The following is a 26,084-nucleotide window of genomic DNA, read 5'->3' as shown; positions in this document are numbered from 1 at the left end:
CTGGAACAAATCGAGACGGCGATTAGTGGGCCGGCTGTCTGACACCGGTCCGTAATTTTCGGCTTTATGTTCTCACTTCAGAGGTTTTTCAGTTTTTTTGGCGTGTGTCCTCGACGTGCGACGACCTGGGGGTCCCTGGCCGCCGGCAAAAGCAAGTCAAGCGACCTCCTCGGCGCTGTGCGCCGTATCAACGCCGACACGGAACATCACCGCCAGCTGAACTCCATGCTGCACTGATGGCAGCAGCGCCAGCGGCGGGTCCAGCGGCCCCTGTAGTTGCGGCTACAGACCAGGCCCCGCCAAACAAGAGACTGCGCTACGACCAAGCCAGCAACGAGCCTCTGACCGACCATCCAGAGGACATGGACCAAGCATCATTTACAGTTGTATCGTACAAGAAAAAGAGAGCTACCGGTGTTCCTGTAGTTTTCAGGCCCACTGAGGAAGGAGGAAGCCTATGGAAAGTCAACCCCAACATTGTGGCTTCGGCGGTTGTAGCATCGGCTCAAGAAAAAGTCCTCAGCCATCGCATTCACAAGGATGGGAGCCTGATGGTTACAGTATCGACGCTGCCCGGCGCCAACCGTCTGCTCACGGTAACTAAGCTGGCTGGAGTGGCTGTAGAGGCCAGAGTCCCATACTCTTACATGGCAAGCTATGGCAAAATACAAGATGTACCTGTCACCTACACAGACGAAGATCTGCAGGAATATCTACGCGACCAAGGTGTCCTCTCAGCAAGGAGGCTAATCGCCTACACCCCTGAGGATGGTGGAAAGATAAAAGCGGTACGCCGTCGCACAGTTATATTGGAATTCGCAAAGGATGCGCCGCTACCAAAACGAGTAACGCTGGGGTTCTGTATTTACCCTGTAACTGAATGCGTCGGAGCAGCAACTCAGTGCTATAAATGTCAGAGGCATGGCCACATATCAAGACACTGTAACGGCCCCGTGCGCTGCAAAGTGTGTGCTGGCCCCCACTCGCACAAAGAATGCACTTTGAGAGCGCAACCTAAATGCGCTAACTGCGGTGGCCCACACCCTGCTTCCTATGGAGGGCGTTATAAAAAGAAAGCAGCCACAGATGCTCGCACGGCAGAGCAAACACAAGGGAAACCCCCTAAGCGCCATGAACCACCACCTAACCCCGACGTGGTTTTCACGACTACGGCAGCTCTTTCCGAGAATCAGTCAACACAGCGTGGCAGAGCAGCTGACAAGACCTACGCAGATGCGGTAAAAAAGAAGCGTGGGAAGTCCGTTGGTTCTTCTCCTTCATCAAAGCTACTGCAACGCACTACACAAGACCCGACAAACAGCGTCGCTTGCTCTGACCCTAGGGCGCCACAACATGACAAGAAGATCAGTGGCAGGCAGCAAACCGGAAGCTCTGAACAAGATGTCACATGCCTACTGATTCCGATGCTGTTTGCAGCCATCAAGGCTCTTATCCGTGCAAACCCCTCGTCAGGAAGACTCCCAGAAGTAGAAGCTGTCCTTGCAATGGAGCCGTTGGTGTCGGTCTCCTACGCTCCGCAGGGGCGTCATACCACACTTCAGTAATCATGGCTTCCACAGCGAGAACTTCACCGCAGCTGACAATCCACAACATCTTTCGTACATGCACCATTTTCCAGTGGAACGCTCGCGGGCTACGCTCTAAACTCTCAGATTTCCGACAGCTCGTGCGAGCGTACCGCTTCCCCTTCATAGTCATCTGTGAATCACGCGTCGAGGAAACTTTCCGACTCAATGGATACTATTTCCATCATTCACAACGACCAGATAACGTCAGCAGATTGCTGATAGGCTTTCGCAAGGATATCCCGGCCTCACCGGTTGATGTCCCGCCTCACAGCGACAATGAATACGTATGCGCTGTCACAGTTATTGCCGGACAACAGTACACTCTGATTGGAGTATATCTTGAGCCAGGCACGCCATTTGATGCTTTGAGACTTGAAGATTTGATAGCAAGGACGCCCTCTCCGCATATTATTTGCGGAGACTTCAATGCTCATAATGAAATTTGGGGCAGCTCACATACATGTGCCCGAGGTGCCAAGCTTGCAAAACTTCTCTCCAAGCATTCAGTTCAGCCATTAAATGACGGCAGCATCACCTACCTCCGAGGCCCGACGACTACCAGCAGCATCGACGTGACATTTGTCACAAGTTCATTCGCCCACAACTTTGGCTGGTGCACTGATTTGGAGACACGTGGAAGCGACCATTACCCAATCCTCATATCGGCTTTCCATGCGCAGAGGAACCCAAAGAAATTCCTTATAAAATATACAGACTGGGACGCATACAAGGACGCTGTAAGCAGAGGAGTTACTGCGGCAACTCGCAATGAGGAATTAGCATCGACAATTGCGTATTGCCTGAGGGCGAGTACACAACTTACAGCTAAAAATGATAACCTACCTTCAAATGATGACACATTCCAAAGGCTTTGCGCTATACGCAGGCGAGCTGAAAGGAAAGCTCTGCGCACAAAAAGCCTCGATGACCTACGTGCATGCCGACGGGCACAACGTCACATTCGACGCTAAAAGGATAAACTCAGTCGGCAAAAGTGGCGTGACTTTTGTTCTACGCTGGATGTGCGCAAACCAGTAACCAATATTTGGCGGATAGTTAGAGGTATGCGCACGCCACTTCAACAACTCCACCCCTTCGCTGCACTCTCCCTTCACGAACAAAAATCTATAAAAGAAGTCTCAGAAGAATACTGCAAGCTGCTGTCGGCAGGGTCAGGGCATTCGACACTCTCCGCAGATGGTCAAACAGGCATCCCAAAGGCGGCAGTGCCAGCGTTAGACCTGCCTTTCACAATGGAAAAACTATCCACAGCTATCGCGGAGACAAACAGGCACACGTCTCCGGGTCATGATGAGGTGACCTATGACGCCATTGCAAAGCTACCCCACACCTCCCGTCTTCGACTCCTGGAGTATTACAATTCTTCCTGGATGGCTGGTGAGGTCCCCACGGAATGGAAGCTGGCGAAAATCGTGCCCGTTTTGAAACCCTGTAAGCAGCCAACAAGCTACGCATCATTCCGGCCCATTGCCCTACTGAGCTGCGTAGGTAAGCTCATGGAGCGCATGATCTGCAAGCGCATAACTTGGTTCCTAGAAAGCCGAAATGAGTTCCCCCAAGAAATGAACGGGTTCCGTCAAAACAGGTCTGCGACTGACAATATCATCGCCCTCGTCTCATCAATTGAGGACTACCTTCATGCTGGGTACATCCCAACAGCCGTTTTCCTAGACATCAAGGCCGCTTGTGACTCCGTCTTTCACCATGCAATTCTCGCAGCCTTTGGCAGTCTTGGCCTTGGAGGAAGGCTATACAAGTGGATTGGGCATTATTTAAAAGAACGACAAATTTTTATTACCACTCCAAACGGTCCAACACGCTTTCACGCAGTGGAGAGGGGCGTACCACAGGGAGTGGTGCTCAGCCCTCTCCTGTTCAATATTGTCCTTATTCACGTAAGAAGACACCTTCCGCGAAGGGTCCGCATAACAATTTATGCTGATGATATCTGCATCTGGACCACGTCACGTTCGCGCTATATTACCCAGCAACGTCTTCAGAGAGCACTATTGCACATTTCGATGTACCTGGCTTCCAGAGGTCTTCGTCTCTCGCCAGAAAAGAGTGTTGCAATGGCGTTTACAAGAAAAACGATGACCCGATATCCGCTGCTCCTAGGCGGACGATCGCTGCCATATGTACGATCTCAGCGATTCCTGGGTGTTGTAATCGACTATAATCTGTCATGGTCACCTCAGATCAAAAAACTCCATGCGAGGATTACTGCAGCATCGCAAGTGCTCAGGTTCATGGCGGGAACAAGGTGGGGTAGCAACTGCCGATTAATGCTTCTGCTTGAAAAAGCCTACGTTGAAGGAACCTTGCGCTACTGTCTACCAGTGCTTCAAAGATTATCTACATCAAGCAATAAGACTCTCAATGCCGCACGGAACAACTGCCTGCGAATATGTCTTGGCCTCCCAAAGGGTTCCTCTGCATCAGGAACAGTAGCGGAGGCAGGATGTCTCCCACTAGAGGTAATTGCCGCCCAGGAAACTATGCGTACCCATCTCCGCCATGTCCTGCAAGGGAAGAAGCACTTCCTACACCGTGTCCACCTAACTCACAGCAACTCTAGCTTTGGCCAGGCAGTGCAGCTCCTGCCCCTTCCTACTATTAATCAGCCTCAGAAACTACTACCTCTGGCCTTTCCTCCATGGACACTCTCTCCTCTAAAGGTGAAGAAGTCTGTTCCAGGTGTAAATGCAAAGAGCCGCATGCCACAGGCAGCACTTCTGCAAGCTACTCTCGCCTACTTAATCGAAGAATATACGCAGCACACCCATATCTTCACCGATGGTTCAACTACTAAAGAAACTTCTTCTTGTGGCCTTTATGTGCCCTCAACAGGCCATGCCCTTTCTTTCCGGCTGCAGCGGAGGACCTCCTCTACAACAGCTGAGCTTCACGGCATTAAGGAAGCTGTTTCTTACATCCTGCGCCGAGCCGCCGGCCGTTGGGTTATCTTCACCGATTCAAAAGCATCTCTGCAGATCCTGGCCAACCTGCTGAAAAAAACGAATCACCAGCCAGTTTCCCTGGACATTGGGTATATCCATCATTTAGCTATTGCCGCAGGCCACTGCATAACATTTCAGTGGGTACCTGCTCACTGTGGCATTATGGCTAATGAAAAAGCAGATGAAGCGGCCCGTAAGGGCCATCAACATCAGAGATAGATTCGAAGTTTTCTCACGAAATCTGATGCGTCCCAAATGGCTAAAAGTTTTGCGTACGAAGAAACGTATCGGCTTTGGAGTTTGCCGACACATCAGTACCAATTTCTTCACTCAATCGACCCACATCTTAGATCAAGACTCTCACCCAGAATTCCTCGACAACTCGAAACACTTTATCACCGACTTCGTCTGAATGCTGCATATACAAATGGCCTGCGATACCGTTTTGGACAAATGAACAGTCCGCATTGTGACAACTGTGCTTCGATAGAAACTGTGGAACATATCCTGCTTGAGTGTCCTGCGTATGCTAACGAGCGTGCGTACTATGAACATTGCATGCAGAAGCTCTGCCCAGAGCCCCTAACAATGGACAAAGTTTTAGGCCCCTTAGCCTGCTTCAGGCAACAGAGACTTGCAATGAACTTTCTTTTTACATATTTAAAAGACATTGGACATCTCGATAAGCTCTAAATTCACTTGCAGGTTACCTTCATGCATTCTTCTTGCAGTGAACTTCGTCAGCCCATTCGTCGGACTATGCACTCCATCATTCCATAGGTTACATCAATACTCGCCACTGCATCCTTAGTACCCATTTCATGGCTGCATTTTATTTTCGTTTTTTTCCACCTCTTCCACGCTGCTCTCCTTCGGTCTTTATCTCCCAAATTCCCCTCCCTACGCAGAGTAGCATGCCAGCGATATTGAAACGCCGGCTAAATTCTCTGTTTCTTCATTAAAGAGTCTCTCTCTCTCTGGAACAAATCGCCTTTTGTAGGCGGCGTATCACGCACCATCAATATAGTATAACTTGATGTACAGGGGTATACTTGTGATTCCTTAATCATCACCGAGCCGAAGCTAAGCATGTTATTAGTGGAGTTTTTCGGTCGTTCCGACTGACTAGCGTAGTTATTCCGTGGCTGTCCAGCTCAACGTTTGTTTTCATCCTGATCGACGCTGTGCACAGGGCAGTTCCCGCGCTTCGCAAAGCACTGGTGCGCCGCGTGGCTTACAGAACGATTTGCACTTCGACGTCCCTGGTAGCTCCCGTCGCGTACGAGAAAACTCATTCGCGCACTTGGCACAGGGTTCAGACGCTCTGTCCCCTGAGCTGAAACTAAAAAGCGATTTCTTCACTTGAACTGCTCCGTCTTGCGTCTGCTTCGACCTAAAAGCACCCGCGACAGACGTTCACATACTTTCACAGCTGCTGTCCACAAGTCAGCTGTATGCCTTTCGCAGGTAACCCTTACATTGCACTGGTCAATAACACATGCATCGTCTGTTTAGTGTACTTTTTTTTTTTACTCAATTCAGCTCACATTCGATATTTTAGCTTTCGATGCAGACCGCTGGCTCTCTTGCGCTGCTTTCGACGGCTCGTCTTACCCTCCGGCTTGTATTGCGGCATCTTGGTTGGCTTGCGGTAGTGTGTCCTGCTCCAGTGTTGTCTGCCAGGTCTCACCCAGTGTTATGACGGCTTGTTTTAATTAACCGCTTCTACAAAGCGCAATTTATTCTCATATAATAAAGTGAAGGGTTGGGGTCTAGCTACACCGTAAAAAAGTACGCTTCTCACGTTCTAATGTTTTTTTTTTCAAATCGTAACCGGATAACGTAATCATGACTATTGAAGCCGTCTAAAGTCGTAGCCCCGTATGGGAATATCAAGTAATAAGAACTGCTAGATGCTTGCAGTTAATCGCTTCAATAATCATTTACATCATTATGCAACTGCTCGTTTCTAAAATGCATGAAAAAATAAGAAAATAATTACACAAATCATTCTGGTCTTGTCTTCCCGCGCATTCCAAAGATATATGTGATTTCATCTTGACGCCTTAAAAAAACTACGTTTGACTTTCTAAAACCATATTTTTATTTATAAAATGTTCACGTCTTTAGTGGTCGCTGTAGAGTCCCACGAGACCGTGCGCGTTTCTCGTTACTGGCAACTGCCTAGGCTACGACTCTGTTGCATTGTTCGTACCTCCTCTAGGTACTGCAGAGTTCAGACAGTTTCTCGCTAACATTTCTCAAGGATATATAGCATGGGTCTCGCTCATGGCGCAGAAACTATTTGCACGAAATGCGACCTAATAGTGTTTATTTTCAATGGGCTTGTAATATTAAAAAGTCTGTCCATATTAAGTACAGACGAAAGCCGTAGCGCGCATAGGCTGCACGTTCACTTAGTTATGAAAAAACCGAAACTCTGGCGGCAAGTTGTCAGCAATGTATCAAATTTTGCCTTGTCTCGCAAAGCAACGCCGTGAATCCTAAGCATCCTGGAGCGCGCTTCAGCGAGCATAGACTAATATTAAGAAAACCATTGGAGCCTCGGCACGGGATAGATGTGTCTATAGGCCACAAGATTGTGTTCCGACTATAAGCCTAAAATCTCTAACAGGTAAAGAAACTGTGCAGCACTGGTTTTCTTATCGTTAATGAAGCACATGCGCATTACGTCGCAACTTTGCTGTGCGTGCTTCACTGTGGATCGCTTCCGCTCAGCTTTCGCTGAATGGTTGCTGTCAAAAAGTGATTCGTAACTACGAACACCCAAAACTTTTTTCTTCTGATGACAAATAACATATTTCCAGACGCTTTGGGCGCGTTGCCCGGCAAGATTCTACTGAGGCCAGTAAGGCGCGTCCTCTGGCTATTTTTTTATCACCACTTCGTGGTTTGCACTTACGGTGCAATTGCTCGGCATTTACCAACAAGGCATGAAATTTCCATCATAAGAGCATTCCTAGCGATAAAAAAATTCAGGTGTTAGAGGCGAAGGATGCCACCGAGCGCCTAACACACTGACGGGGCCCCGTGTCTCTGTTGCAGCCGGCCGACCAGCACCAGAAGTGCGCTGGCTGCAGCGGCCACAGCGGCCGTCAAGTGACGACGACGAGGAACGGGTGCCTGCAAGTGCTGTCACCACCGTGACATCGGCTCTCGACGACGCACAGGGCTCGGTGCTGGTGCTGAGCAAGCTGCGTCAGGGCCCGCTTGCGCGCACCGATCTGCTTACCCAGCTGGTGTGCCAAGTGGACAACGGCCTGGCGGCGCCCGTGCGCACCACCGTGCGAATCGACATGCGCCGTGAGTGGCACTTACGAACTGTTAAGTGTGCACTCTCTCAGAAAAAAAAACAGGGCTACTGCTCGAGCAGGCACGTAGCCAGAAATTTTTTTTCGGGAGGGCCCTAGGCAATTTTTTTTGTATCTGGAGAGGAGGGGAAGGGGGCATTTGGCGGTGCATGCTCAACGAGACACTTCTAGGAGGATTAGAATAGGAGGGTGTGTGTGTTCTTTTCTTTTTTTCTGGGGGGGGGGGGGGAAGTGGAGGCAGAACGCCATACCTGCAGAGCCACCACAAAGGTTAACCATTTTTTTTTTCAATGTGTCCCTGCTAATGCTCTGGCGCAAGAAGGTTCATTCATGAAACTATCCACAGAAGGTGATATTAGCGTGGTTAATGTGCAGAAGCCATTAATTAATAGCGTTTATAACTAGTACAGAAGGGATGATGTTAAGCTTTAGGATAAGTACAAAGATAATCTCACGGCTTGGCGAGTACATTGGAAACAGAACTACAAAAAGCGGCACTCTACAGTAGCCTTTGGTGGTCTTCTCAAATGCAACGTTTTATCATCTTCGGTTGACCTAAAAAGTGAAGTTTGAAAATAAGAAAATCGAATTGCCTAAAACACGCTATACAGGCTTGACGGGCGCACAGAGGCGATTATTGCAGTAGAAAGCATGCGGTGCCGTCACGAGTGAGTCGATTTTAGTCTTCATTGCAAGCCTCCTGCATCGCAGCGGTGGCTTTGTCTCTGTGATGCAAAAGTGCCTATGGCTCCGCTCGTGTGACTGCAGGACTATTGATGCTATGTGAAACGATCCTCCTCTGCTGAGATTTTTGAACCGCACGAGTACCTGCGTGGTAGATATTGAAATTCTTGACGTGTCCCGCATCATTATTGCCTATCTGAGTATTAAAAGACCTGCTAGATGCCGCACATAATTAGGCATAGCACTGTACAGCGCAGATGGCTGCATTTTACCTTCGCACATAACGTGCTTGCAGCCCTTCGGTAGCACAAAACCTGCTTAATACTTTGACTCAGCAGCATTAGCCTCTTTTGTTCACTCGTTATCTCTGGCATGAACAAAGTTTTATTTGGCATGAGTTTCTCGTTGTATCCGAAGAAGATGTGGACGCTTTGAGATACGTCGTAACGTCGCAAGTAGAAACGTGGAAACATATGGAGTTTTTATTTCGCAGAAACTTGACAACAGTTGGTGAATTTCTACGTGCCATATTTTCAGAGTAGCGGTCTTGATGAACGCCGCAAGGAAAAGCTACGTGCCAATTTCGGCCACTTTGAGTTATTTGACGTTTTATTTGACGCCGCGGTCGCATTTCGATTAATAATAGCGCCATAGCGACTTAGACACTGTGGCGATACAAGGCTTTTTTGAGCACGTTCCTTCTGGTGTTATGGTGCAAGACATTTCAGTTAACAAACTGTCACTCGCCGAGACGAGGTTAGAGGGGTTGATGCTGAGAAGCCCTAATTAGTAGCGTCGCTAGCTACTGCCGCATTGATGGTAAGCTCTGTGATATGTTTACAGATAACCTCACAGCTTTGTTAGAGACGTACAAGCAGTTTCTCTTCGGCAGAGCTTGTGGACTGAACAAAGAAGAACTTCACTTGCTTCTTGTCTCTCTCCCATCCCTGTGCGCGCAGTGGCCCCCCTGACGGTGCGCATCCTGCGGGCGTCGGGCGGTGCGCTCACGGCCGGCCTACCCGTCGAACTGGTCTGCGAGGCCCGCGGCTCCAGGCCACCGGCACAGCTCACCTGGTGGAAGCGCGGCGTCCAGCTCGCTCAGAGTTTTGGCCACGCGTCGGCCGACGGCAACGTGTCCACCTCCGTCGTCAGCTTCACGCCATCAGCTCAGGACCATGGCCAGGGACTGCGATGCGTGGCCCGCAACCCAGCGCTTCCCACGTCGGCACCGGCCCCCCAAGACCGATGGGCCATGAACGTCTTTTGTGAGTGCCCGACTGCAGCATTTCCTTTCTTGTACTCTGGGTCATGACGGCAGGGCGAATCTTCCCTGTTTCAGGTAACACAGACCAAGCAATGAATTTAAACAAAACTGCAAACCGGATGATTGGCTGGTGGGAATGAAGTACTCGGAGGGGTGTGGTATCAAATCTAGAAAATGAGCGAAAAGAGGAAGCAAGAAATTTCACGGGTCTAGGTTCCTGCCTGGAATACACAATCACGTCCCAATGTAATAACATCCACAAGGACGTGCCGATTTCCAAGGTTTCCATTGCAGATTGGAAAGTAGTTTTTTCTGCAGCTTATATTAAGAAACAAATTCCTCTTTCCACTCCACGTTTGCTTCCAGGACGAAAATAGGAACCCATGGGGCTTTAAAAAATGAAATTTCCTTAAAAGGGCCTCTCCAGACCCCCTGTAAAACAATATTTATTCTTTTAACTCCTTTCTGAACGTACCGAGAAAAAGAAAAGTAATATTTTTAGCAAGTATGGATACGGATTAATGTTTTTGTGTGTGTGTGTGTGTGAATAAAAAGGAAGAGGTAAAGAGCCGCCACACCCGGGCTATTTCCTATTCGTCGCTGCCATGCCATGGAAAATAGGTCTACAATTGCAACAAACACTTTTTATTCAGATATTGAAAAATACTGTCTCCATTCTCCCTTTCGAGACGAAGTTTCAATTCCACCTATTCGACTACCTCTCGCACCAAATCCCAAAATATTCTCGAGATATAAAAAAAAACGCTGATAGCATTTTGGAACTGTCTAGCTTTGTAATATCTCCTTGTCTCATATTGCTGGACCAGATTGTTTATTCTTTGAAACTTTTGAAACTAAACAGCACCATTCGAAAAGGCAGAAACAGCAGTAATGAAAGCTCGTATTACTTTTGTGTTTTGTGCGCTTTAAAATATGAGGTCTGCAAGGAACTTAAGGTTTGAGTAAGAGTAGAAGGTGTCTGAGATGAGATGATGCGACGGAGCATCCATTTTGCTTAGATCAAGTATGCAAAGAAACGGCTGCTGCTATTGAAACGTACCCAGGGTTTCTTGCTCCTGCTATCATAATAGAACGTTGTGGAGCTGAGAGACAGCATGAGCTGAAAATAACCGTGCTCATGCGTCTTTACTTTTTCGAATTCTCCAAGCCAGTTCAATGTTCTGCGCTGATTACGAAGTATACTTTAGCAGCGTGCAGCTGGGAAATAATTTCTTTTCATTTTTTTTGCATAAAACAAGGTGTACGCGTTAGATTCATGCGAGATGTTCTCAATCTAAGCACTGAGTAAACAAGTTGTTCAACATACACATGCGTCAACTACGTCGCTCACAAAGTATGAAAACAATTATGATGGTATACACCTACAGCCAATATCTCGAGACATACAACACAAAGGCATAAAATCGAGACATGCAGCCTGCCCTTCGGTGTGGGAAGACTTCTATGCCTATGCGCCTGTCAGTTTCAGACAGCGCGCGCCAAGGCTGCATAAGTGGTCAGTTCTTTCTCTTTCTTTATTCATTCACGCTGCTTCTTTTCTGCGGTTTGTTCACGCTGCAAAAACTTAATTCGCGTGTCAAACTGCGTGCTGTGACGACTCCTCGTATGAAGCTACCTGGCAACGTGTGAGTACACGCACCAAACTTTAGGGGAGCGGAAACAGTATCGTTGATCTTTCTGACCATAGCATAATACATGACGTAATCTCACAAGCGCGTTCAGTGGCAACCTATAATGCCTAATGATAAATGTGGCCTCGTTCTTATTATCTACTGTGTTCCTCAAAATGTGGTCGGTCAGATACGACAAAAGCCACAACGAGACAAACAATTTCTCTAAAGAACATTTCTCTGTCAAGGGGCAGTGAAATATGGGTGCACGGATGATTATAATTTCTGAAAATTACCGAAATAAGATAAGCTTAATTTAACTTTAGTTGATATTGAGCGATATTTATCGCGGCGGGTCTTGAAAACTTAATAAACACCGTAGCTTATGAGATCATTTCCACGCTTTTACGTACCTGGTCACGTCTCCGGACTTATGTTCCACTGATTACAGCATTTCAATTTTCATTTTAAAACTTGCCATTAAAATGTGGCGGCGGCTCAAACAAACAACGTTTTCTTTTTCTTTTTAAGAAAAACACCCATGAGATATTTTTCCCTACGCTGAAAATCACGTAGACCGCAACTGCGCGCCTCTGTCATGTTCTTTAGTACCAGATTCCTGAGCAGGCACTCAATGAAGAGAATTTACTCTCAGTTCCCCAAGCCCGCTTCTAGTCGCCGCAGTGGCTAAGTGGTTACGGCGCTCGGCTGCTGACCCGAAAGACGCGGGTTCGATCCCGGCCGTGGCAGTCGAATTTCGATGGAGGCGAAATTCCAGAGGCCCGTGTACTGTGCGATGTCAGTGCACGTAAAAGAACCCCAGGTGAACGAAATTTCCGGAGCCCTTCACTTCGGCGTCCCTCATGGCCTGAGTCGCTTTGGGACGTTAAATCCCCATAAACCAAACCAAGCCCGCTTCGCCGAGTCAATAGCCGCAAGCTTGGGTCAGCTACTGTTGCTCCGAACTGAGCCAAGAGCACCGAGCTCACGTCGCCGCCGTTATGTCACAAGCCCGAGAGGCGCGGTGTTCGTCTGAGTCGCCGCGATGCCATGTGCTTTAACTCCCTTAGTTTTCTGTCGGACGCTCTGGTCTGGCCACCTCACCCAGCACCGACACAGCTCCCTCAATCGTCCGTGCTCTCACACAATCTGTTGTAAGTGAAGCGAAAGTAGTGTTCGCGCCGTCAACAAAGGGGCATAGCTGCCAGAGCATTTGACGTGTATAGGAACACTTCGTGAGCAGCTCGCGCTCGTCGCCTAGGCAGTCATAATGGCCCGGCGGACTATAACAAAAGTTGCTGTCTGTCACGTACTGTTATATCGCGTGAACGACTTTGAGAATTCGGCCCTAACCTGCTGACACCAGCTGCAGCGCCCTCTTCTGTGGCCATATTATGAGACAGAGCAGAAAATTGGTGTGATCGATCAACCCACACGGCAATGCTTTGCACAATGGTCACCACCTGGTTGTTGCTGAAATGCCTGAGAAACTCGGGGCATCATGTAGGGGAGTTCACACTCCTGCTGAAGACAGTGTCCGGAAGCATACTGTTACGACTGAAGGGCTGAATAACGTCGCGGATGTGCACAAATGGAGTTTTGAAGTGCGGGAAGCACTCATTTGCTCCCTACTCGAGGCGGAGGTTGAGGTCACTGGTGATTAGCTCAGGCCCCGTGCAAGTTTTTGGACTGCGAACTTCATAACGTTCGACTAGGAGCTGCCTAGCGAGGTACAAACGGACAATTTACGTCTCCGCAATTTAACTCAGACAAGGTGCTGAGTTCTCACAGGGGCGCGTTGCGACGTGAAACCTATATATTCTGCTCGTTCGTAAATTGTGACGCCAGTAGCCTTGTGCTTCTATTGCTCGGCCACGTGAACGCAATCGCACCGCTGCGCGATCATTGTAAATATGCGGGCTACGCCGGCGACCCCTGCGCGCACGGATCGCGTCTCCTGTGGATGTCGTGACTGCGCGATAGCCTGTGACTTTGCCGTGCTCGAAGTCCTTACTTCACACTCTTCGTTTTTTAACTCTGCTTTTATTTTATCCTTCCGCATTGCATACCCTATTCCTGTCCGCCAGTACATGATAGAAAACCGGCGCTTTTACCTGGCTAGCCTCTCCTCCTACTTTCTATCTTTCCTACGCGCAGCGAGTGTTGTGTGTGTGAAGGCGCCATATATGCGCTCCAGAAATCTGTCGCTGTGAAACATCATCAAATTGTCGTTTTTTTTTCCCTTCCCACTGTTAGAGAGCTTCGCTAACACGCGCTGAAAGGCGTCGAACTCGGTTCAATTTGTTCGAGTATACGCTCCCTTCCGCCTCGTGTCAGAGTATGGCGTGAGACATCCTAGGTAGTGGCCTTCTGGACAGCCCGAGGTCGAGCGCATAACGGCCGCCCACAACCGTGTCGTGATGGCGTACTCGTGCGCAGAAGCTCGTGAGCCGTCGAGTCATCCGCGGCGGTCGATGAGAGTGTACGCGGACAGCGGACGTGCGCAGTGTTTACCGCAAAAATGCACTGCTTTTTGAGCGCAGCTTTAAGTGCAGCAGCATAATGAGCTCTGCGTCTGTGTTTGCTTCCTTTATGCTCTTTTCTCCCCCGCTCGCATTTGGGATTTTCATGGCCAGGCAGGCTTTTTCAGCCGTCGATAAAAGCCATTCCGAGCTGCGCTTCCGTGATAGCGGGATGTTAACAGCGGCGCTGCCCCCAATGCGCGAATTTCCTCTGATCTATACCATGCGTCGTTCTTGTCACGGCATCGTGTTCGCAGTGGTGTGCACGAACACCGAGCTGCGGCACGCAGGCACTTTTGTTGGCCGTGTATTCTGTCAACAGCCAAGCGCATTAACGCGCCGATGCTTCCAAACGGGAAGCGTCTTCATTGCGATATGTAACGACCGCTGTCTTCACGCGCTCGCCCTGAAATAGCGTTGAGGGATGGAAAAGCATAGGTTTTGATTGCCACTTGGAGCTTTCGAGAGCGTACCCGTCTCTGCCTTCGATTAAGGGCTCAAACAAAACAGGGATGAGGTCTAAGCCAGCAGGCCACTAAAAGAGCGTTAAGCGACACCTGTAGCACGCTACGTGTCATGACACTTCCTGTTAGCAGGAGGATTCGTGCTCTCTTATCGCATTCAGAGAAGGATGTTCCTGAGGGCAGGGAACAATAAGCAGTTGAAGAAAAGAGTGCAGGAATATTGACAAGCGCTTCCGTAGGGCGGCTTTCGATTGAGCTGTCACTGTTGCCTGTCACCTTACTTCCTTCGTTACAGCGTTAACGCAAAGTCGTCTGCGAGTGTTCTGGCCATAGTCTTCCAAACGGGGCTGAGTGAACCGGTAGATCTGTTTCCAGAGCATCATTTTGCTCCTGTAGCAACGTCACTCATCATCGCGAGCGAATAAATCATGAATGCTCCTTTTTCTGTACTGAATATATAAACACCACTTTATCCTTGCATTCACCATTAAGAGGTAAAGGAAGAGGCTCTATCCGGGCTATTGATGTAAAAAGCAAAAACAAAAATCCCCCCCCCCCCACACACACACAGAATCTTTATCTATCGCAGAGGAGAATCAAAAACAATTTTCAGTGTGTCTGGTGTTCTTTTTCGACTACGACTGCCGCTCTGTTGCTGAAAGCTTTCTTACACGAGCAGAACCAAAGTCCCAATCGGACACAATATGTTGCCCCATCGAAGGCATTTCTTCTTTTCCTAGGTAAACGCCTAATGGAAGTTGCTCCACCATTCTAGCCTCCTACCTATTGCTTTCGAGCTTGCCTCTTTGGTTTTTTTTTTTTTGGTGGCTCCATCTACATCCGCATGCTCCTGGGCTCCTCCTGGCGCATATTCTCTCCGTTACTCTTGATGGCTTACAAATGAGTATGAGGTCCGACCCCGCATGCTGCCGTCAGATACTCTCGATTCTAATATTTGCGCGCTGAAATTCGAATTCGCATCTGTACACCTGTCATTCGCAAGTGACAGCGATGAGCTATATGTACCGGTGGCGTCGCCAGTGGCCGGTATACGACGCCTCCTGCTTACGGGCGACCGCGGCAGTTGTCGCTGCGTGGCCCGTCCGTCTTCGAGGCAGACGGGCGTGAGCGGGCGCAAAGTAGCCTTTCCTCGCAGCCGTGAGGGCCCGCTTTGATTTCAGCAGTCGGGCATGACAGCGGCATTTGTTTTCATGAGGGGCAGATTGTTCGGCCCTCACAGTTGGGCGCCATATTCCCCGGGTGGTAATCAGGGAGCCGAAGGGCTGATTAATCCGCCCCGGCGGACTCGTAAATACTTATGGCCGCCAATTTGGCCGTCTCGCTGAAGGGGAAGAAGGGATCAGGGGCCGGCTCTTGTCGCCTCGCGCCTACTCGAGAGCGCCTCCACTGCGCGTCCCGCGCAGCAGTGACAGCGGGGCGATCGAATCGGCCCATAGCTGCCGGCCTCCGCGTCGCCGGCAGTCGTCGAGTGGCGTCCACCTCCGCCGAGTCGGCTTCGAGCTGCGAGTCCGATCGGGCCCCGCTCATTCTTTCCCAGAAGCCCCCCTCTCGTCCAGACTTCCCTAGGCTGTCCTCGATTCCGCAGATTCCTTTCTTCTGTCTTTTGGCCGGATCCGACCATTCTAAGCGGGCTCGTTTTGCCGCACTCCGAACTCTGGGCACTGGCTTCTTTTCCTGCTCGTCTCCATGCTCTCTATTTTGCCCTCATGTTTTTTTTTCTATTTTTGGCTCTTTTTTATAGCTTTGTTGCCGTGACATGAGAACGAAAGGGGGTAAGTGCCCACTTGTATTTACATATGGTCTGGTTGCCCAACCAGTGCCGCGTTTTTGCATAGAGATGATATAGGCGCATAACAAATCGCGTCCTTCTGGATTGCGAAACTTCCTAAAGAAGACAGAAAACCGCGGTTACCTTTTTTTTTTGCTTGGGCTTCTTTTTCTCCTGATATTCTTCTTTCTATGCATTTACTTTTATAGATTATCTGGTTCGATATTCTTTTCTCTCTTGCTTGCTTGCACTCTTCTCTGCAGCCCTGCATCCTTTCTCTCTTTTTGTTCTTTCCATCTCTGTCGACTTCCAGACACGCTTTCTTCTCGTTCAGAAAGACTTCTTCAGATATTCATGCGGACGTCTTCGTGCATTATCTGACGACAGCTTTCAATGGTCCCGCTCCCTGCCTCGAGAATTATGTGCTCCCCTTTGCTGCTTTCCAGACAGGGTTAATTTATGCATTCACGATGTTTTACTTAGGCTTCTTGGCCGCATAATAAAGAATCTGTAGGGAGATGCTAGATTTGTTTCTGGAAACTTGTATTCCTATTTCTTCTTGAGTCTTGTGTCGTTGTCCCCCGGCTTACTTTCTCTGTCTTACCCTGAAAGCTTCCACAAACACGTATAAAAAGTAAATATGCGCAGCACGGTATCTATATCGCTTAATGAGATTGGTATACTTATACGGGAGAAAGCTTCTACGTATATTTTTAAGAGATATTGAAACTGAGGGAAGAAAAGCTTTGTGAGCCAATTAACTTCCTGAGTCGATATTTTTCCCGATTGGCGTGATCATATAGTTTCGCACCTTTTTTGTTTTGGTTAATTCCCGAGCGTGTGCAGTGTGTTTCACAGCTGGCTCTTAGCCTGACGGCGCATCGCCTTCGAACTCGTGCATCGTTAATAAGACGTACATGCTCCGCAATTTCTTGCTACTGAGTGGATAAACCATCTGAAGAGCTACCCGCAGTTAGCATTCTTGAGTATATACGAAATGACCAGAGCCAGAATTCACAAAATTTACTCTTTTTTTTTCGTTGTAGCACTATGTGACTATCCGACCAATTATGACGGCACACCGAGACGATGGCTTAATGGAAATTTCTTGAAACAAAGGCTCCGGCCATCAGCTATCCGCGGCTAAGTGCAACTAACGCCAGAAATTTTTTGTAAATCTCTGCCCACTCGCACTGGTTTGAGTAGTTGAGATGGTAATATTTTTTTTTTGTCTTGGGAGTTTTAGAGGAAATATATGATGAAAAGTCGAATTGAAATCTTTGTCTAGGTGTGCTTAATGCCTTTAGAAAAGTTACGTTAGGGGGCACTCGTGGTCTCATTCAATGCTTGCTACCGTATTCATTCAACTTTCCCGCTTTTACGATCAAAAGCGCAAAGCTTTAATTTTGTTACCGACTCTTAAAAAATGGCCTGCGACTGGGCTATGTTTATGCTTAATCACCACAGATGGGCTTTAGTGTGCAGCAGCAGATCTGTTGATAAAATTTAATCAGCTCTACCGGGATCCAGCTTCACACGGGCTTGAGCTACGGCACGACCAAGTTGGTCTGCTAACCCGAGCCTGTATTCAGAAGCGACATGCTTAAAATGATACCGGTCTGGTGCGCACAAATCTCAAGGCATCTGGATTCTAAAGTCTACCTTTCAAGATCCATCTGGCTACATTACATTTGCATTTGTATATCTTACTCAAAAATTAATGCTGAGAGAAAGAAATAACAAAAAATATTCGGTTCAGCGTACTGGTAGAAAAGAATGAGAGTGTTCAGGGGAGAGAATACACAGAAATTTCACTGTTTCCGCATTCCTCGCCACTTTCTCTGCTTCCACCACGTGTATCTCTTCATGCCTTGCCAACGTGAGACATGTCAGAGTCCAGAGACGTGGATACCTCACTTGTTTAAATAGTTTATTCAGTTGCCAAGGTAACCGCATTATGCTGGGACCTGAGTCGAGCTAGCTCGATATCTAAAGTTAGGCACTACAGAGCAAGGTTCAGATGGCATGTTCAAAACCAGCTCATCAGAATATTTGCGTTCTTATTTGGCATGTATTGAAATCAGTTGCGTAAAAAAATGATAGCAAGGTGCCTTTCGCACTTTTCTCTATAGAAGACATAGTGGAAAGAAGGAATTATCTTCGTGTCAGTGAGAACGCATAAATAACTCAAGTTGCGCTTAAACTCTACATCGCTATTCTACACAAGCACCTCTTAAAATAAAATATATGCCTGGCGGCGCCACAGGCTTGTATTTATCAGAATTCATGAGCGTAGTAACACAACACGGCAAATTTGAATGCTGACGATTCTTGCTCCGCAGATATTTTAAGCAACTGTTTTCCAAAGGCAGACAAAATTAAACAATGCTACGTGGTCATGCGTTCCTTAAAGCTTTGGGCGATAACGAAACCCTAGCATGCCAAATTTCTCAAGTGATCGAAAGGTAATAAATCTTATTGGAATATATACCGGGTGTTTCAGCGAACACTTTCAGAATTTTTCAAAAACAGGCTTTTCGGGGTAAAAATATTACTTTTTCGGCATAGTATTACCAATGTTGGCGGACACGAGAAAACTGGTCAATCGTCTTAAGTAGTAAGCTGGTTAAATGATTTTTCATGATGAACTTAATAACTAGTTGAGTTAGGCGCCTAGTTGCAATTAGAGATATGTAGCCGGTCGTTAGTAAAAGCTATATCAGTTTTTAGAATTTCAAAAACGCTATTACCCTCGCCGCTGTGGCTCGGCACAATTTGGCTGCATCGCGCGAAAATACATGCGCTTTCGAAAGTATGCAGGCAAAGCAACCCCTCAAGTGCACGTATCTAGTCGAAAAACCATATTTTGTCGAGCCACAGCGACAAGTGTGATCCCGTTTTCGAAATTCTAAAAACTGATATGATTATTACTAGCGACCGGCTAGAAATATCTAAGTGCAACTAGGCACCTAACTCTATTAGTTAAAAAGATAATTATTATAAATTAGTTATGCAGCTTACTACTTAAAATGATTGTCCAGTTTTCTGGTGTCCGCCAACACTGGTAATAATATGCCGCAAAAGTCATATTTTTACGCCAAAAAGTTGATTTTTGAAATTTTTTTACCCGGCATATACCGGGTGTCCCAGCTAACTAGAGCCAAGGGTTAAAACAGATTATTAGAGACAGGCGAGTGAAACCAGTTGCATATTGGTGACAGCCATCTTGCCCACCACCGCCATTTTTTTTGTTTCGGAATTAATTGTTAGTTTAATTAATTTCAATTATCCAGATTAATAAATAATGACGCCTTACGAAACCCCCATTACATCATTTACGATAAGGAAATCCTCACGTGTGTCTTTTTTTCCTAGCTCCAAAGAAAGCCCGAGAAATACAAAATAAACCCCGTGACTGACGCACTTTTTATTTTTCTCGACTGCTCAAATGATCACCGTGTACGCTGCTATTCCTGGAGATCTGACTTGATTTATTCAACTAGAAGAAAGGGTGCATAACGCACCACTCATGTTACGCGTTGGAATTGAATCTGTGTATGCAGGGTGTTTTTTTACCTCGTTTTTTCTTTCCTGGTGCTGCGATGTGATGAAATAGCGAGAGAAATTCAAGGTAGCCCAGCCGTATCAAAACTAATTATCCTGCAGCTGACATTTTCCTATGATAGCAATATATATATATATATATATATATATATGCGGCAGCAGTTATATATAAGCAGTTATAGAAAATATTCCCCTATGCACCTTGGTTTCGATGACCGTTGGCTTCCTTTATATATACCGGGTGTTTCAGGGGAGGGGATCACTAGTGGTTAAAATAGGGTTTTTGAGGTAAACAGAAGCTTTTTTCGGCATAGTAATGCCGGCGTTGGCGGACGTCAAAAAACAGGAAATCATATTAACTAGCTAAGTGATTAACTAAATTCTAATAGTTAACTTTTTAACTATTACCAATAGGCACCTGATTGCAATTAGATATTTATAGCCGGTCGTTAATAATAGCCATATCAGTTTTTAGAATTTCGAAAACGCCATTACTCTCGCCGCTGGGGCAAGACAAAATTTGGCTACATCGTGCTAAAACACATGCACTTTCGAAAAGTATACAGGCAAAGCAACTCCTCCAGTAGTCGTAACTAGTCGAAACAGCCAAATTTTGTTGTGCCACACCGGCGACAGTAATGGCGTTTTCGAAATTCCAAAAAACTGATATGGCTCTTACTAACGGCCGGCTACAAATCGCTAAATGCAATCAGGTGCCTATTGGTAAAAGTTGAAAAGGTAACTGTTAGAATTTAGTTAATCACTTAGCTAGTTAAGATGATTCGCCTGTTTTTTGACGTCCGCCAACACTCATATTACTATGCCGAAAATCGCTTCTCGTTACCTCAAAAGCCTTATTTTAAAAAAATTAGTGATCAGCTTCCCTGAAACACCTGGTATACCGGGTGTCCCAGCTAACTAGAGCCAATGGTTAAAAAATAGATTATTAGATACAGGTGAGTGAAACCAGTTGCATATTGGTGACAGCCATCTTGCGCACCACAGGCATTTTTTTGTTTCGGAATTAATTAATAGTTTAATTAAGTTTAATAATCTAAATTAAGAAATATTTACATTAGACAACAAATTTCATTTGAAGAGTTGGCGAGCACCTTCCGAAACGATAAGGAAACCATCAAATGTGTCTTTCTTTCCCAGCTCCAAAGAAAGCCCGCGAAATACAAAACAAACCACGTGACTAACGCACTTGCGCGCCGAGATCGTGCTGCTCTCAAGCGTGGTTTGAGCAAACGAAATCGCCTGCATCCTTGTCTCGACGGCCCCGCCCCAGCGGCAGGCCGATATGTTGGCGGTGGCCTCTCGTCGGCGTCAGCCAGTGGCACACATGACGGTGCGAGTTGCCGCCCCCAGCGTATCGGCCTGCCGCTGGGGCGGGGCCGTCGAGACAAGGATGCAGGCGATTTCGTTAGCTCAAACCACGCTTGAGAGCAGCACGATCTCGGCGCGCAAGTGCGTTAGTCACGTGGTTTGTTTTGTATTTCGCGGGCTTTCTTTGGAGTTGGGAAAGGAAGACACATTTGATGGTTTCCTTATCGTTTCGGAAGGTGCTCGACAACTCTTCAAATGAAATTTGTTGTCTAAAGTCAATATTTATTAATTTAGATTATTAAACTTAATTAAACTATTAATTAATTCCGAAACAAAAAAATGCCTGTGGTGCGCAAGATGGCTGTCACCAATATGCAACTGGCTTCACTCACCTGTATTTAATAATTTATTTTTTAACCCTTGGCTCTAGTTAGCTGGGACACCCGGTATACCAGGTGTTTCAGGGAAGGTGATCACTAATTTTTTTAAAATAAAGTTTTGAGGTAACGAGAAGCAATTTGCGGAATAGTAATATGAGTGTTGGCGGACGTCAAAAAACAGGCGAATCATCTTAACTAGCTAAGTGATTAACTAAATTCCAACAGTTAACTTTTCAACTTTTACCAATAGGCACCTGATTGCATTTAGCGATTTGTAGCCGGCCGTTAGTAAGAGCCATATCAGTTATTTGGAATTTCGAAAACGCCATTACTGTCGCCGGTGTGGCACAACAAAATTTGGCTGTTTCGACTAGTTACGACTACTGGAGGAGTTGCTTTGCCTGTATACTTTTCGAAAGTGCATGTGTTTTAGCACGATGTAGCCAAATTTTGTCTTGCCCCAGCGGCGAGAGTAATGGCGTTTTCGAAATTCTAAAAACTGATATGGCTATTATTAACGACCGGCTATAAATATCTAATTGCAATCAGGTGCCTATTGGTAATAGTTAAAAAGTTAACGATTAGAATTTAGTTAATCACTTAGTTAATATGATTTCCTGTTTTTTGACGTCCGCCAACGCCGGCTTTACTGTGCCACAAAAAGCTTCTGTTTACCTCAAAAACCCTATTTTAACCACGAGTGATCCCCTCCCCTGACACACCCGGTATATATAAAGGAAGCCAACGGTCATCGAAACCAAGGTGCATAGGGGAATATTTTCTATAACTGCTTATAATAACTGCTGCCGCATATATATATATATATATATATATATATATATATATATATATATATATATATATATATATATATATATATATATATATATATATATATATATATATATATATATATATATATATATTGCTATCATAGGAAAATGTCAGCTGCAGGATAATTAGTTTTGATACGGCTGGGCTACCTTGTCTTTCTCTCGCTATTTCATCACATCGCAGCACCAGGAAAGAAAAAACGAGGTAAAAAAACACCCTGCATACACAGATTCAATTCCAACGCGTAACATGAGTGGTGCGTTATGCACCCTTTCTTCTAGTTGAATAATTCAAGTCAGATCTCCAGGAATAGCAGCGTACACGGTGATCGCTTGAGCAGTCGAGAAAAATATTTCGCGGGTAATCCGACCTTCGACGGAAGTAATCATCTTTAGCCCACGAAAGACGACCGCAGCGTGGGGCTGTTGGGACTGTTGCCAGACGTGAAAAGCTTCCCACGGTGTAGAAATACCAGTTCCCTCAAGTATTCGTTTCCCTGAACACAACATTGAAACAATTGTTATGGTGGGGTGATTCATAGCGAATAAGGTTCAGAGATTGAAGAGACGAACGAAGCACAGAGGCGTTGCGACAAAGAGCAGTTTCTACCGAAAATCTTCACAATGGGGAGTTTTCTAGCTTAGGTGACAAACGCGTGATACTCGAAAGGTGCGTGAACGACACACCAGAGATTTATGTACTGCTTCTTAACGTTGCCAGCTTCGGGATACCACCCAATGCACTGTAAATATTCAGCGTAATCATGTGTCAGCTCACTTATGTAAAAGGAACGAGCCTTATCTGAGCACAGAACTGATTTTTGGATGCGATTCTGCTGATATAAACGTTTTCATTGCATGGTCCGAGCTCGTCATGCTCACGTTACACTTTGTGCGTGTTATCTACTTAACTTTTTCACTACTAACTTCATTTATTTTTAATTGTTATATATTTATGGGTCTAAACATTATTCAGCTTCATAATGACGCCAGATGGAAAGCGGCACAACATTGGTACGTTACAGAGCCCAGTAGCGGGTACTTTTGAGGCCGCAAAAATGCCGGTTCACCAGACGGACCTTATGCAAAGAACCAATTAGAAAGAAATGCCTCAAGAAGAGTTACACAGAAATAGAATCATATGTCTTATGTAAATCGCATGTACAGTGTGAATCGAGAAATAAAATTTTGGTACGTGATAAACATACGTAGTTTTGTTCCGACCTCCCGATCAGCTTCAGATGACAGAGTCATTTATTACGCTGTTCTGTGAAGAATGACACGCCGTTTTTCAGCGGCACCGCGATAAGTCAAGTTTTTTAGATGAGAACGTTATTCTCTGCCAAAATCGCGCCTTATTACTCGGCTCATTACCCGCCGCTACCACAGCGAACTAACCTCCGTGTTGTGCTAGGGCCGTGCCGTCTGCAATACCAAGGACAAAAACTTGAAACTCAAATCGAGGGCGCTACACTGACTTAGAACAGGCTTTTAAAGAGATTGTCTCGATTGGTGTCGTTAAGTTTTCTTTAGTTCCCTAATTACGCTAATTAGACAGTTTTCAGACAACGCTAAGGATGGCGACAGACACAAAAGTGGACAAACACGGCAATGTTTGTTCAGTTTTGTATTTTTCGTTTCCCTCAAGCGTCGTTTTAAAATTACATAAGGAAACCAACTGTCCTGCATTTTTACCACTGTAAAGCTGGATAATTTAATTCTCGCTCAAAGAAGGCGTATCTTATTTCACGCTTACTGGTTTGCATCCTAAGGGTCAATTTATTTGCAAATAGCGGTTCACTAAACATATGACGCATTCCCCGATAAAAAAAATGTGGACTTTTTATTTACTCATTCTCCACAGTTCTTAAAAATGCTCTTAAAAAACGCTTATGTAAGGAGAGGGCCGGCTCTGAAAGGGCCGGCTTTCGGGCAAAGATGGTCTCCTAGCGTGCGTGTGCACCAAATGCCAGTGGTGTAGAGCTCGCGTGTTTTTTTTTTTGGACATGGCGCTCAATGTCTGCAAATTAAACTTCATGGTCCCTTCAGAGGAAGTCAGTGTGACATTAATGGTGCGATACGCTTCCTGAAATGAGAGATATTTTTATACTTCCAAGGATCAATTCCTCGGCACTCTTGTGCATCTCCTTCGGTCGCCTTTATGGCACCACAACAGATCTTATTTTCGACATCTCGCGGGCATCAAACTATTATCTAAAAATGAATGGAGGCTGCACCTGCTCCCTGTTTTGACTGCCGTGTAATCACGTAGCCGTGTCGGAAGCGACGACTTATCGAACGCAATATCGGGAGTCTTTAAACGACAGGCTCTTATGCATCCAAGGGCCAGGTTTTTAATAGTAGCCTCTGGGCAGCCGAAAAGGACCATGATGGCTGCAGTCACGACACCAAGTCGAGGATACTGCGTACCCGGAAGAAACAAATCAACTGTTTTGTGCGGTGAAAATTGAACCTGAGGGAGCCTCACATGTGTCCGAGAAGTCTCGTGCTCAAATTCGTGCCGAGTCTTTGGCGATGTTGACCGCTATCACAAGCAATGTAAAAAAAAAAAATACTTAGCTGCGAAGACGACACTCTTGACTTTTCTGCAGCTGGATTGATTTCCATACCGACCTCCTTCGACCGCTCGTACTTTGTTTACAGCAGATTACAAGCATTTTTTTTTACTGATCTACATATTATTCTTGTTTTCTGCACCGCATTTTCATTCTTCATTTCTTTAGACATACTGTAGAACAACATGCTAAGAGCAGCCATGGAAGCCACGTTTTGTCGCACATAATGATCCACCATTAAAGAAATATTCATGAGCTACGATGAAATGGCCACGGGAATGGGCCAGACATTTCGTTAAAGGCAAAGCGATTCAAGTGAAAATGAAAGTCTCACGAGCCCAGCTTAAGCTAAGCCCCAAAAGCAGTTCTGAGGGCGAAGCTCGTCCTGATCATTAACTTTGCTTTTTAAAATCCGAGGCTCGTCGGGAAAGCAGTCATAAGCTGGTCGCAGTGTGCAGCTTACGAAATTGTGGTGCGCATATATTAAAGCCGTGCAGTCATGCAAGTAGCAGCTTGCATCAATTCTTTAGTGCGGCGACTGCGGTGGCTGCAGGTCTCAAAGATTTGATATTTTATACTGGACAGTGCCCAAAAGCCACTGAGTTTTAATATTAGACGACCTCGACTCGCGCGAGCATGGAGTGAAGTAAGTTGTTTTACATGCCAGTGCAGCACTCTTGCTTGTGGGGCTTGTTGTTGTGCAGAAGCGAATGGATAAATTTCGACTAGCTGCGCTTCTTTGTCACCCAACACAATTTCAGTGCAAGGATCTTAATGCATTTCTCTTCTCTCGAAACAGAGGTAATCGTAGCCGGGCTCGAAACTGCGTGCGAAATGGTCCGCATAAGCCGACCGCCATACCCACTGAGCCCGCGCGATCGGAACGAACATTGACATATTTCGGTGCACCTTAAGGTAGTTTCAGAAGGACACGTGCCCCCGCCGAATCCACAGGCGCACGGTTGCAGGCACACTAACACTCTACCGATGTGTTTCGCATGCTTTCTTCAAAATCCTAAAAACAAATCAAAATAACTATTCTCATTGCAATGTATTGCTTTCAGCAACTAAAGAACTAAATATTTTATTTAGAGAAAATTTTTGGTTTTAGGCTTCGTTTTATGGAAGTTTAACGTCCCAAAGTGA

General features: G+C 46.3%; 1 protein-coding gene across 2 annotated transcripts in view; it reads left to right on the top strand.

Annotated features, from left to right (window-relative positions):
* LOC144136190 (neural cell adhesion molecule 1-like) overlaps positions 1-26,084 on the top strand; it is a 408,281-nt gene that overhangs the window by 107,329 nt on the left and 274,868 nt on the right. For both annotated transcript variants that reach the window (XR_013315572.1, XM_077668279.1), the window contains exons 4-5: positions 7,637-7,894; positions 9,546-9,851. Coding sequence is in view for 1 of the 2 variants with exons in the window: in XM_077668279.1 (XP_077524405.1) it covers positions 7,637-7,894; positions 9,546-9,851 (564 nt within the window). In the remaining variant the exon portion in view is untranslated. The remainder of the gene's footprint in view (positions 1-7,636; positions 7,895-9,545; positions 9,852-26,084) is intronic.

Source organism: Amblyomma americanum, chromosome 1, assembly GCF_052857255.1.
Source record: "Amblyomma americanum isolate KBUSLIRL-KWMA chromosome 1, ASM5285725v1, whole genome shotgun sequence".
NCBI classification, from domain to species: domain Eukaryota; kingdom Metazoa; phylum Arthropoda; class Arachnida; order Ixodida; family Ixodidae; genus Amblyomma; species Amblyomma americanum.
This window is presented reverse-complemented; position numbering and strand designations above follow the sequence as displayed.